At 38.4% G+C, this 14,926-nt stretch overlaps 1 protein-coding gene across 1 annotated transcript in view; it reads left to right on the forward strand.

The window, feature by feature from the left end:
• The window catches only part of LOC124796070, a 131,859-nt gene that overhangs the window by 3,386 nt on the left and 113,547 nt on the right, over nt 1-14,926 (forward strand). Inside the window, exon 3 of the mRNA XM_047260156.1 lies at nt 864-1,025. Coding sequence (XP_047116112.1) covers nt 864-1,025 — 162 coding nt within the window. The remainder of the gene's footprint in view (nt 1-863; nt 1,026-14,926) is intronic.

Below are 14,926 nucleotides of genomic sequence, written 5' to 3' on the forward strand. Positions count from 1 at the left end.
AAAAATAAAAATTACTGTCAGCAAATATCAGCTCCCTTTCACTTCATCACGCTCCTTTTTAAGAAATTATTGGGGTATCAGTGTAGACAGCATGTAGGAAGTAGGTTTTATTGCACCAGAACTATCACATTCCCTGACGAAGGGAAGTTTTTTGTTTCATATGAGCCTTCCTGTCGTGTCACTGAATATTAACCATTCTTCCTGGAACACCCTATTCATTTGGTATTTGAGAATCTATTGTGTACATGCCCTACAAAAATAATAAAATTATTGAAGATATCATGGAATCTGAAAATAACAAAAATTCTAGAATGGAGAAGACCCATTTGCTTTTTTACAAATTTGGCATTTTTCTAATCAAAAAAATTGGGTTCACAAAACTATGTAGCTGAATTTTGGAAATAATCAATTAAAAACGTAACATACTAGAAGACTAAAATTTTGATTGTGAATAACTTTCCGTCCCTCAGATCAAGAATATTTTATCAAAACATTATTTTTAGATAGATCAGTTACATTATTAACCTCAGTAAATTACATAAAAATACATGTTGAACAACCAGAGTTTATAATATTCTGTTTGAATAAGGGAACAGTCAACATGGGTAACAGTCATAGGGCCTACGCGAGTTATTCACATAAGTAGATAGAAAATAAGAAAATAAAGAGTATACTACTGCTGGGAACTGTTCAAGAACAACTTTCTCTGTTACATGCTTGATTTCTCGGGCTAGTGTTGGATCAACAGGTTATGTTCTTACTTCAGTGCATTGCCTGCGCGTAGACTGCTGCAGTACATACCGACCCGCAGCTTCTGTGTAAGACACAACAAACAAAAGCTGATTCGCATTATTCTATTTTAGGTTTTGGTTGGTTCAACATTATGTTAATGGCGGCGGCTTTCCTATCGGCCATGGTGTGCGTGTTTGACACAACTGCTATGGCATACGTCATCCCGCTGTCGCAGTGCGACCTCAAGCTTTCCAGCATTGACAAGGGAGCCCTCAACGCCATTGGTTATGCTGGTAACTGCACAAGCGTGAATATTATCTTATTTCTCATTTAAGAATAACGCACTCAGCTGATCTCTACAGTAATTATCCAGCAAGTTACTAGTTCTCAGATTCACGTAGAAAAATGTATTTCCGTATGGTTGTGCGTGTGTGTGTGTGTGTGTGTGTGTGTGTTACTGTTACTAAGAATGAACAGAAGTAAAAGATATGGTACCAGAAAGTAAAAATGGAGGAATTTTGACCTTAAAAATATTTCAATGTTTGGTAAATAGTTGATTGGCTGCATGCTCGTTTTTCGTAACACTATCACTATACACGATAAAGTACAGTACAAAATGTAGATAATAGTGGTGACTGTCCCTTCATTTGGTGTAAAAAAATAAAATAGCGGCGTTCGAGCGGTGCATTTCACGCAAGTAATCAAAGTGTCTGTCCGTTTCCGTCTTAAAATCTGTAAGCCACGTCTATTCAAATATCAAATGAAAATTATTAAGGTGTCTACGAAATGCGAATACGAGGTCCTCACTCTATAGGTGTTCTACTTTTTGGAGGAGCACAGTCTGCTCTACATGTACTCAATATCAAGCTTAAGGTCGTCAGGTGACTCCGGTACAGCGCTGGTTATGTTTTACGCAAAAACTGAACCTAAGTATTAGAAGAATTACTCTGTTTTTACCATTTTGTTTATATGTAACTTCAATTTAGAATTACGGATCCGCTACGGATGCAAAGAGAAAGCCATAGAAGGAGTAAATATTAGTTTCCATTGCAAAGTACCAAAAGGTCTTATTGTCGTTATCATACTAGTAGGATGCATTCGTCTCGTTAGTGTTCTTCTTCGAGGCATAGCCTAAAATAAGTATAGTTTCCGTATAAATACGAGAAGTCGTAGTTATTGAAAATACAGAAATTGAAGATTAGGAACTTACTTCAAATTATGTGGTAACGATGGTAAATGAACAAGAAATTCTCAGACAAAAGTAAGCGAAAAAACGACGGCAGTAGGCCTAAACAAAGTTATCTACAGTCTGTATTGCCCCCGAAGGCTTTGTTGCTCAAATATTTTGTTTCTCGCTGCCAACAACATCAATGACCTAACAGTTGTGGCAGTGTAGCTGTCCGGTATGCGTGTGTTACTGCAAATTAATTGCAACATTTCTACCACAGCACCTGATCGGTATGCGGGGTAGAAGTTGGTAGCAGTATGAGAGACATAGGAAAACATTTATCATGTGTGTATGTTTACTTCCTTTTACCTCTCTTACCTGCTAGGTCCACACACGATTTTTTTTGTGTACACCTATGGCAAAATACCTTACAAATTACATAAATGTAATTTTTCTCCTTATATGAATAATATTAAAATTCGGCACTTCAATTTTCAGTGTTCCCGTAAGGCTTTTTAATATTATGATAACCCATCATGAATTTTAAATTTCGTAGTGTGTATCGTGACCTCAGCAACAGCTGTAGAGCTGTTTTTATGCTGGCGATTCATTTTCTTCCCTCTAAGTTCCTCTTTCCAGTCCGTGATTGACCTATAACCCAAGAAGACTGTTGTGTTTATGTTTCAAAAGATGGTCAAGACTGTGACTCTGTTAATCGCCACTGCTGTTCACTTCGCCTGACGGGTGTTCACTACGTTAGAGGGCAGAGCCGCCAGTAGTACCCTAATTTCTGCGTAATCCACATTTAGTAGTGTTATAGTTTACTGAAAGTCAACCCAACACACTTTGAGGAGTGTTAGCGTGCATTCAGATGTATAACGACAGTCTTACCCATTTCTTTCGTTCTATGCAGATTTAGAAACCATTATGTTTAAAATAAAGTAGTCACAATATGAAGCTCTACTACTAGCACCAACATACCACATTCTGAATAATCATTTGAGAAGCTTCGATGGATTTCTCCTTTCGATTTCCACCATTTGATTAATGGATATACGTGTGTGTTCTGTTCATTATTTTTATTGCTTTTAGATTGACCTCCACTTAAATTGTAAAAATATTTTTCACAAAACGCTAAATTACTGTAGTAAGCTAGTACAAGCTTCAGTTCTATATGAGTCTCTGCACAGGAGAATCAAATGTGTTGTCTATTGTGTTAGTGGGTTTCATCGTACAGTTCAAAAGTTCAGGTATGTTTACTCTGTAAAGTAGTGTATACATAGTTGAGTAATGCGCCAAATAAATGCGTCAAAATTCTGACTATTATAGTGTGCTCGTCTATAAGAAAGAGAGAAATGAATAAACGAAACGCGAGATAGAATAACAGAGGCATATGGTATAGATTTATAATTTCCTGCATTTTATGTCTCCAAACTTAATATTTTTGGAGTACTTTCAATGGCCAGCAATGATGTTTAAAAATGTATTGAACTTACATACTATGCTTACATCTTCTGGGTTTATAGGGCTTGTAAGAGACACAAATTACATCTATGTATTTTCCTCTTGTTCATAGTTCTGCAGAATCTACACAAAGCCACTACCCATCGTGTTGATACACTTAGTACAAAACATAATACCAGCTAATAACTATTCTCTGACAAATCTTCAATGGCTTGAAAGCTGGTTAATGCGGAAAATAAGTACCAAAAGTATTAAATGCGTACAGTCTGTTTCTTATATACTTATGCTTCACTGTTATTCAATGTCAGACGTGCTCCGTGACATATTTCTCATTACGTTCCGTCGTTAAGCTTGACTTGACTTTACTCTTACGGAAAAGTCCATTAAATTACCTGATACACGAGTAAATATACCTCTGAAACAAACTAATATTGAAATTAAATAAGAACGAAATGAATAACGCAAGAATGGCAAGCCAACAATGAACATAACGTGCAGTAAATGAAGCAATTCCAGCAGCTGCAATGTAATACTTATTTGCTTGCATCTAGATATTTCTGCTAAATAAGCTTGCCTGTTTCGGCTTACAATGCCATTTTCAAGTACACCTGTGAGTGTTGTCAATAACAGATCTTATGTACATCTTACTTATGATTATGAACGTGTTTTTATGGATTACATTTACACTTACTTCTACTTGGAGATGACGGTCATCTGGCATCCAGGGGCCAACTGAGAGCTTTCTATCGTGAAATATTATTATTTTAATCACGTAGCCGTGAAAATACAAAATTTTTGGTGGTAACACGTGTTTGACAGCTATTTGACACTTGGGATCCTTAGATCCCAAATGCTTACAGATTTTATTTATTTATTTATTTCTTCTTGGGAGTCAGAAATGGTGCTTTTGTTGCATAGATATTATGTAGTTAATTTCTTTTGATGTGTTATCTGTAATTTCATATATTTATCTTTTCTCGTGGTGGAAAATTTTAATAAAATTTGCTAAGTAGGGCTTGTGTTTTAAGTCAGTTTGTTCAATGAGTAAGTCGTACGGGAAATTCTTCATATGAGTATATACCTCCGATTCTTCCAAAATATTCATAGTACATTCTTTAGATATTTTGTGTAAAATTTGTATAGTGTTTCTAGTGTGTTCTACCTTGTGTTCTTCATTTTGAAGATGTATGTTGAACGTTGACTGACTGTTTTCACATGCTATCGTATGTTCTTTGAATTTAATGCTGGTGTTTCTTCTTGTTTGTCCGATGTAAATATCTTACAGTTTTCACAAGAAATTTTGTACAACCATGTGTTCGGAAATTCTGGGAATTTCGCGTTTCCTGATCGAATTCGTGTTTTCTGATTATTGGTCATGCGAAAGAATAATTTTATATTTGTCTTACGTAAAATTTCGTTCATTTTATTCGTTATCTGGCCTAGATAATTTGTTGGTACATATGTTATCTTCGCTTTGGTTGTAGGTTCTCTTTTCTGTGTTATATCCTTATGTTTGGGTTGTATTTTAGGTTTTGTTTGTTGATTATACATTCTGCAAGCTATATTTGGGTGGAAAATATTTTTCTGTGTATTGTGGTATTGTGATTTCTTTTTGTATTACATGTTGCTCTAGGTACAAATTAACAATTCCGTTGACTACTGATTGAAGAATTGTTATTAATGATGCTGCCTGTAGTGGTTGCTTTTCTATATAGTTCAAAAATAAGAAAGTTGTATATTGTACGTGCTTTACAGAGATGTTGGTCTCAGCTTCTTTGGTAAAGTTTGTTTTTGGTTATAAGTTGTCAATTTTTGGGAGTATTTCTCGGATTTCAGCGTTGTCACGATTTATTAGCAAAAGGGTATCGTCTACATATCTGTAGTAATACACAATTTTCCAGTTAATTGTCTGTTGAAACTTAGAAATGTTTCTTCTAATTTATTTAAAAATGTCTACAATCACATCTGCTATGCAGTTGCCCACTGCAACCCCGACCTCTTGTGCATATAATTTCTTGTTACATTCAAAACAATTTGCAGAGAGTGAGAGCTGTGGCAGAGCAGATCTGTGAATTTGTGGATTTCTGTGATAGAAATGCTTCTATTTTGAAGAATGTTTTTATAATATCTATTGTTTCTGCAACTGGGGAATTGGTGTATAGATTTGTAATATCAAATTAGATTAATTTCGCAGTTTGTGAGATTTGTATTTCTATGATGGTACGGGATATGGTTCATGTGTTTCTCGCAGTGTATATTTTATTGTATGTGTATTGGGTAGTTAACGGTTTATTTAATTTTTTACTTCATAGATAGGTGGGCTATCTATGCAGTCTACAAGTGGACAGATAGGGATTTGTGGTTTATGTATCTTTGGATGGACATGTAATGTGGTGGTGTGTGGATTCAAGACATCGTCTCTATTCTTTTCTTGGTCAGTGAAAATTACATTACAGTTTTTATGGGTCTTTTAGTGTAGGCGACAGACATGTTCTTGGGGTTATGTTGTATTTGTGTAACTTTATTATATTAGAAAAGAATAATTGCCTTAATTACACAGTTTGATTGATAAAACTGTACTATTTTCTTTATTAGATAGAGCTTCTATCTCATCTTGAGTGGTAAATTTTTCAATTATGCTGTTGAGGGTGTGGCGTTCTGACTGTCTGTTACGGGTATTTCTGTGTTGAAGTTCAATTTCAATAGTTTTCGCCACTTTTACTGTTGATTCAATTTTTTCTCTTATCGATGCAAACTTTTGTTGTTGCGATCAGTTGTTCAATCGATGTGCTGTGTAACTGTAATACCAGCTTTTATTTTAGGCCTTATTTGATTAAGTTAATTTCTTCCTTCCTGCACGAAATTCTACAGCGGACAAACGGGAAGAAATATAAACATTAGATTCAAAGAATATACGAGGACACGTGAAAGTAAAAACTCAACGTTATAACTACATTTTAAGAATGAAGAACACAAGGCAGAACACACTGGAAACAGCGCAAAAATTTTACAAAAAATACCTAAGGGACACATTATGTGGGTTGCTCAGAAAGTAATACAGCACCTTTTTTTCTCAGCCAAAAACAATGCTACGAATGCGAAATGTTACGTATGTATTATTTGAAGTCTCCTGAGTGAGCGCGACAAGTTTCCGTCACTTCCGACAGATAGCGTGGGTGTAGGTCAGTTTCAAAATGGCATCTGTAGGTGATGTACGTTACAAGCACCGTGCCGTCATTGAATTTCTCACTGCAGAGAAAGAAACTGTGGGAAATACTCACAAACGCTTGTGCAAATTCTATGGAGCGTCTGCTGTCGACAGAAGTACAGGAAGTCACTGGTCACGGAGGGTGAGGTCATCAGAGTGCGGTTCGGCGGAGCTCCACGATTTGCAGCGGTCGGGGAGACCATCCACGGCTGTCACACCTGACATGATGCAGCGAGCTGATCTTGTCATTCAAGAGGACAGACACATTACGACTCGGCAGTTGGCGCTGCCTCTGTCAGCCAGCAAAGGAAGTTCGACAGTGACGCACTAGCCCCACCTCCAGGACAAGGATTCGTACCAACAACGCATACACGCCCTGTTTCGCGCTGGAGGAAGGCCATAGAATGGGATGGAGATTACATGGAAAAATAGGGTGTGTAGACAAAACACCCTTCTTTCGTGCGAATTTCTCATTATGTTCAATAAAGAATTGTTGAAGGAAAGAAAATGCGGTACATTACTTTCTGGGCAACCCTCCTACGAATATTTTGGAAGAATTAGAGATATACACTGAGGTAACAAAAGTCATGGAATACTTCCTGATATTGTGTCGGACCTTCCTTCTCCTGGCGTAGTGCAGTAGCTCGACGGGCATGGACTCAACAGATCGTTGGAAGTCAACTGCAGAAACATTGAGCCATACTGCCTATATAGCTGTTTATAACAGCTAATGTGTTACCGGTGCAGGATTTTGTGTACGAACTGACCTCTCGATTATGTCCCATAAATGTTAGATGGGATTCATGATGGGCGATCTGTGTGCCCAAATCATCCGCTTAAATTGTCCAAAATGTTCTTCAAATCAATCATGAGCAGTCGTGGTCCAGCGACATGGTCCATCGTCATGCATAAAAATTCCGTCGTTACTTGGGAACATGACGTCCATGAATGACTGCAAATGGTCTAGAAGTGGGCAAACAGACCAGAGTACCAAGTCCATTCCAAGTACAAACAGCCTAAATCATTGTGGAGCCACCAGCAGTTTTCAGAGTGCCTTATTGAAAAGTTGGGCCCATGGCTTCATGTCGTCTGCGCCACACACGAACTGAAAGGGATTCATCCCATCAGGCCACGGTTTTCCAGTCATCTCAGGTCCAATCTGTGTGTTTGGAGAGACGCTGCAGACGATGTCGTGCTGTTAGCAAAGATACTTACGTCAGCCGTCTGCTGACATAGCCCATTAACGTCAAATTTCGTCGCAGTGTCCTAACTGATATGTTCTTCGTACGTCCTACATTGATTTCTGTGATTGTTTCACGCAATGTTGTTTGTCAGTTAGCACTGACAATTCTGCGGAAAAGCCGCTGCCCTCGTTCGTTAAGTGGAGGCCGTCGGCCCCTGCGTTGTCCGTGGTGAGAGCTAACGCCTGAAATTTGATATCTCGACACAGTCTTGACACTGCGGATCTCGTAATACCGAATTCCCTAACGATTTCCGAACTGGTATGCACCAAGCGTCTATCTCCAACTTCTATTCCGCGTTCAGAACCTGTTATTCTAGACATGCGACCATAATCACGTCGGAAACCTTTTCAAATGAATCATTTGAGTACAAATGAAAGATCCACCAACGAAATGCCTTTTATACCTTATGTAAGCGATATTGTCACCATCTGTATATGTGCCTGTCGCAATCGCATGAATTTTGTCAACTCAGTGTCCATTCATATGAAAAACTCTCCGAATGACTTACTCAATAAACAAACAGACCTGAAATGCAAGTCCAACTTAGAAAATGTTACTAAAATTTTCGACCACGAGAAAGGACAAATATATGAAATAGCAGATAACACATAAAAAAATTAACCGTATAATATCTATGCAACAAATCCACCTGCCCTGACTCCCAAGATAAAAAAAAAAGTAGCATATGGCATCTAAGGATCCCAAGCGTCACATAGCTGTCAAAAAACACGTATTATCACCAAAAAATTTATATTTTTATGGCTACGTAATTACAATAACAATATTTCACAATACAAGCTCACAGTTGGTCCCTGGATGCCAGATGACCGTCGTCTCCAACTAGACGTAAGTAGAAATGTTATATATAAAAATACGTTTATGATCTTAAGCAAGATGAACGTAAGCATTGTAAACCGAAACAGGCAAGCTTATTACGCAGAAATGTTTAGATGCAAACGAATAAAGGTTACATTGCAGCTACTGGAACTGATTTCTTGTAAAATGTAGTATTCGGAGTAGTTCATGCTGCAGGCCCTATTGAAAAATAAAAAGACTTTTCCTTTTAAAATCGTGAATTAATTCTTTCATCTTCCTACAATCTTTGATTTCACAGCATCAGAGATTCTGTGGAGTTTAATTTTGATCGCTTACCAAATAAAGGATATTCTCAGACGAGTTTTAGCAACGGGACGATGTTACTTCGTTCATCAGTACCACAAGCATGCCGTCTCACAAACATTTGCATGCGATTAGAGAGACACTGAGCGTGCATGTATGATTACGTGATACCATGAGCAACATAAGCAAAGTTATTACCTCTGAGTATCTGTAGGAAACTGACAGAACAAACATACACTAACTGTTTCGCTGATCACAGTCTTCCACATACAGGATCAACATGGAAATAAATGAATTTAAGTTTTCAGTTGACATTAAATTATACAAAATGTTCTCGCGATTAACTAGAAAAGCACAACAGAGAGGTACACAGCTGATTATTAGCCCGACGGAAGCATGTGTAATACCGCCATGTTGGGGTGGAGGGTGGGGGTGGAGGGGGGGGGGTGGACTGAATGATGTCAGAACTGGGTAAAATTATAACGTGGAGTGTTGCATTGACTAAACTTCAGATCCTTACCAATAGCTGCTTCATGCAAAAGGTTCAGCGGTAACCACATGATTAATACTAAACAGATAACTGAACGCAAATGGCGGGAACATATGGTCGTACATCACTTACAAAGAAAGGATGCTAAAACTGACAAAATTCTTAATCGAAACGGAGACAGTTTCAATAGTATTGAAGCGAACTCTAACTGCAAAACTGAAGCAATTGATTTTGGCTGCACAAACCTACCACACGGCAAATGGTGGGTGCATATTGGTGGACACTACTTAAGTGAAATTACAGAAAAATCGGTGAAACAACATGTGGCCAAATTCCACATACAAAGATATACCCTTGATTTTGACCAGAGTAAATCAAAATGGTACCAAACGAAAAAATTCGTGATTTTACACCTTTTCCAACACTACGTAAGCGCTCTGAAAACGTAATTACACTGACGTGACAGAAGTCATGGCATATCGGTATTCACATATACAGATGACGGTAGTATAGCGCACACAAGGTATAGATGGGCAGTGCATTGGAGGAGCTGTCATTTCTGCTTAGGAGAGTTGTGTAAAAAGGTGGCCGCACGACGGATTTTAACAGTCTTTGAACGCGGAATGGTAGCTGGAGCAAGACGCATCAGACATTCCATTACGGAAACAGTTAGGGAATTCAGTATTCCGAGATCCACAGTGTCACGAATGTGCCGAAAATATCTAATTTCAGGCATTGCTTCTCACGGGACAAGACAGAGGCGAACTGCTTTCACTTAACGACCGAGAGCAGCGGCGTTTGCTAGAGTTGTCAGTGCTATCAGGCAAGCAACACTGTGTGAAATAACCGCAGAAGTCAATGTGGGATGTATCCATTAGGACAGTGCGGCTAAGTCTGGCATTAATGGGCTATGGCAGCAGACGACAGCACGACACCACGACACCCCCTTCAGTGCCTCTCCTGGACTCGTGACCATGGTAAGAGCTGAGGGTAGGGTTCGAGTGAGGCAAAGACACTATGAACTCATGGATCCAAGATATCAACAAAGCACTATGCAAGCTGGTGCTGATTCCATAATGGTGTAGGCTTTGTTTACATGGAACAGACTGCGTCATCTGGATGTTCGACTGCTTGGAGGACATTTGCAGTCATTCATGGCCGTCAGGTTCCCAAACAACGATGGAGTTTTTAGCGAAGACAATGCGCCATAACACCAATCCAAAGTTGTTCGCGACTGGTTTGAAGAATATTCAGAACAATTCGAGCGAATGATTTGGCCACCCAGATCACCCGACATGAGTCCATCGAACATATATGGGGCATATCAAGATGTCAGATTATGTACAAAATCCTGCACCGGCAACAGTTTCGCAATTATGAATATCGATAGAGGCAGCATGGCTCCATATTTCTGCAGAGGACTTCCACCGACTTGTGAAGTCCATGCCACGTCGAGTTAATGCTCCACGCCGGGCAAAAGGAAGCATGACACGATATTAGTAGATATACCACGATTTTTGACAACTCAAAGAAGAGCGTACGCTTGTGGTTCACACTCGACCTGGATGGTAACGACTGAGTCCCCCTTTTACTTTTCAAACCACCAAAAGAATAATAATTAATACACTTCTCTAGGTTTCTGTGACTACGTTGATGTTGAAAGTCAGATAATTAGCATTTTCAGTAACGAACCAGCACATTCCAATGCCCTGTTTTGTACTACAACATTACGAGCCCCGATGTGATGTCCCATACATCTAAAGCCAGTCGAATAACTGCGATGTGGCAGCACCGGAGGGACAACGATTCCTTGTTCAAACTCACAACGAGAGGCCACGACGTTTGGAACGCGGATTTACTGTAAACTTCGTACACTCGTAGTACTACATGAGGACAACAAAATGTGTAAGCAGTAACGCGTACTTCTCAAGCCTTACTGAGAAAATCGCAAGATAATTGCAGTCGTCGAAAATATATCTGTGCGTGGCCATTTAAACCATGAAGCAGCTGCAACCGAGTGGTGCCGGCACGGTAGCTCAGCGTGTTCGGTCAGAGGGTTAGCTACCCTTTATAGTAAAAAAACTGAGCGAACGGATCATCGGTCAAACAATATAGAACAATTTTTAAAAAAAAAGTGTTTGACGTTCAAGCCGCTGGACCACTGGATCGAGTTCCGTTCGTCAGTTTTTTTTCAACACACTCATTTTCTTTATTATTTGTATTACAATTGATATAATGGGGAAAATACGTGTAATCGGATGAACTTTTATTAAATTTACAATGTTATTTTGCAGTCTACTAATTTTTATTATCACAAATAAAATAATATTCGTAACTATCAACTAGTAAACGACCAAACGCATAGAGTGATACTGGTTTCCCCCTTCAAGCTAGACAAGTTTCGTTCTTTGTAGTTTTTTCGTTTGACGCTTATTTCGTGAGATATTTGGCCCGGTCACGATCAATGGACCACCCTATATAAGAAACTGAGTCATTATAAAGATCTCCAAACCACTGCGGTTATTTCAAACGTGTCACAGTAAGGACTTGAAGCATTAGTCCATGTGACATGTATCATCATACATGTGCTATGTGCAATTAATATTTTAGTTCCTCTGAAGATAGAGACTGAACATACGACACCAGCAAGTTTAAACTGAAGAATTTCGTCCCTATAATATTCCACTTTGTGATAAATCGCAAATTTTCTGAATGTCCTAACTTCAAATACGGTGTTTTTCGGGGCAGATTCACTGTATTGTACCAGGAGGCCGTTTCCCAGTGCCACGGCAACAAAATTTATGAAAACAGGGACTCAGCAGTACGATATACTGCACTGAAAAACTTACAAAACGGTAGTGTCTATCTCTTCTTTTCCTACAGCAAAACAATTATCGACGTGCCGTGACACTGTTCTCAAACAAGTGAAATGTTCTTGCATTTATCTCTTAAAAGCTTTAAGTAAAGTTCATTCAGATATCGGATGTGAATTATTGTGACATTCGTGAAATAGGTGTACAAAAACCACTATACTTATCAGCTAGATCTGTCTGTGTCCTGACGATGTAACGCTTTTCAAAACTTCCAGCGCGCTTGAAGACAAACTTTAGGCCGCGCCGTACTCACACGACCTTTCAGTCGATGTATTCCGGTGATAAAAATCCCGTTCTGCGCATTTGAATCTCCACTGCTGTTCTACGGCGTCAATGCTGGACTTTTATCGCACATCCTGCTGCTCTTCTCCCGTAATGGTTCCATGGGCGGGCCTAGAAGCGACGCGAGTGACTTCTGGGAAAATCACATCTTAATGAACAAGTTTCTGTTAATTTCGTGGGACACTTCATGGTTCAACCGCTTAGTGACGATGACTATACACGATCTTAACGTTGTCTGCACCTTTAGTTTAGCTCGTCATTTGATAACCCGTGACCGATCACATACATGTAAAGAGCAGTTTAGTAAAATGACCCGGAAAAAATAAAACTGTATTACTGTATTTCTTGGGCAAGTCGGTAGTATGGCACTGAATTTAAAGAATTAATTTTAATTTGTCATCTTCCGATGTTATTACGAACAAGCCAAGTGTGGTGATTTCTCATGTCTGTCCGTAGGACTCATCAGCAGCTCGCTACTGTGGGGCTCCGTTTCAGACATGGTCGGTCGAATCAAGTTGCTCAGAGTCGCCTTGCTTATTGACGGCATCTTGGCCTTCTGCTCGGCTTTCTCAACCTCACTCTGGATGTTGCTATCTCTCAGATTCATAGTCGGATTCATGTGAGTAGTCCAAACTATATCTACAGTATACTGACCAAATCTTGTTGGTCGATAAGATCAGTACTTTTCTAATTAATTTGCCATAGAAAAAGCTAGTTTTCAAGCACAAGAAAAAAGGTAATGTATCATTTTTTTAGATGCTTACAATTTTCATGAAATTTGACTCTCACTTACAACCTGCTATGTAATTTATGAAAGAGATATTTTTATTAAATTGGTCTTGATTTGATATAATATGACAAATTTGATCTTCTAAAAAGAAGGATGGCTATAATTTCCATTTTTATACTACTTTCAATTTTATTTTTAACAGTTTTTGTGTGACTTTCAATTTTATTTTTAACATTTTTTATAGAATTCTTCTGTTTTTCTTTTTACTTTTGATAATGGCAGCTTAAATGTCGAATCTGGCCAACTTTTGTCATAATATTTACTGCGAGCAAGACAGTTTTTATTAAATGTGAGTTTTTATATCTTTCCTGTTTCTGATACTTTCTCCATTCCTTAAATATTAATAAAATTTGTAACACGAAGTAAATACTTATATTATGCATTTAGTGTTGTTCTTGTTATTGTCCTCACTGCTGTCTTCGGTTTAGTATTTTATATTTCCACGTTTTACAAATGTCTCCGGGAATTATGTTGTATTCTGTAATATGGACACTAACACAGCTTTGCAACCGAATAAACTGTAAATTTAAAAATAAGGTAAGTTTAGAAGTCAACTTGAGCTCCATTATGGACTGTCACGGTGTCCTTCAACATCACTTATTGATGTTTGTATCTCTCCAGAAGTAATGTCAACCATGAAAACATCTCCACCATAACTTGTAATGGGCTTACCTGGAGCAGAGGTGAAAGGATGATAAATAATTAGCAAAAAATTAAATTTCGAACTGAGGCAAAGTTCGCTCATCGCACATAGTTCCGAAAAATCAGAGGCAATATTACCCAACATTCGCCTAAAACACTTACGCTATTAAATGTTTCACGTAACAAACTCGAACTTCCTACACTCGCTCATATCTCTATTAATTTTGTTCGGACTGCAGGACGCGGGAAAAGACGGTCAACTTCACCCCAATTCCACGCAAATTTGCAATGTTTTATTTATGTGCCTATAAACAGGTAAAGTGTAACAGACCAAAATGAAAAGTGCTGCTATCGTAGCACAAAAAAAAAGAGAATATGTCCAGGGCACAATTAGGGATGGAAAAGAAAGGAACTAGTTTTTCGACTTCTCTTACTGCTTCAGAGACGTTTAAACCAAAACATTTTGACATATTTGTGCTATTTTAGTTGTTACTGTTAGTACACATGTCACGTAATGTAGTGCATCTTGTCAAGTAAAATAACATGATGGGTGATGTCATGTCGTTTAACATGGCACATGGAATTTGTGATGTCGTGTAATATGACAGACACTGAGGTACTTCCTGTTATACATGCATACATGCACTTCCACTCTTGATACTTCCTGTGGTAGATGCAGCCTACGCTCTAGAAGCACATAAATTTGTGTCTATTTGTTCTTACACCCCTCGCCATACTTGTAAAAAAGGGTGGGTATAAAGTAGCTCGCTGCCCTGGGGAAGTAAGATTAACTCGTAAAACAGCGCGAATATGTCGAGATGTTTTGTTTTAAATATGTTTGAAGCTGCCAGATAAGTCTAAAAGCTTGTTCCCTCCTTTTACCTCACTGACTCAGTCCAGGACTTTTTCGTCTT

Source organism: Schistocerca piceifrons, chromosome 4 (assembly GCF_021461385.2).
Source record: "Schistocerca piceifrons isolate TAMUIC-IGC-003096 chromosome 4, iqSchPice1.1, whole genome shotgun sequence".
Taxonomy (NCBI): Eukaryota; Metazoa; Arthropoda; class Insecta; order Orthoptera; family Acrididae; genus Schistocerca; species Schistocerca piceifrons.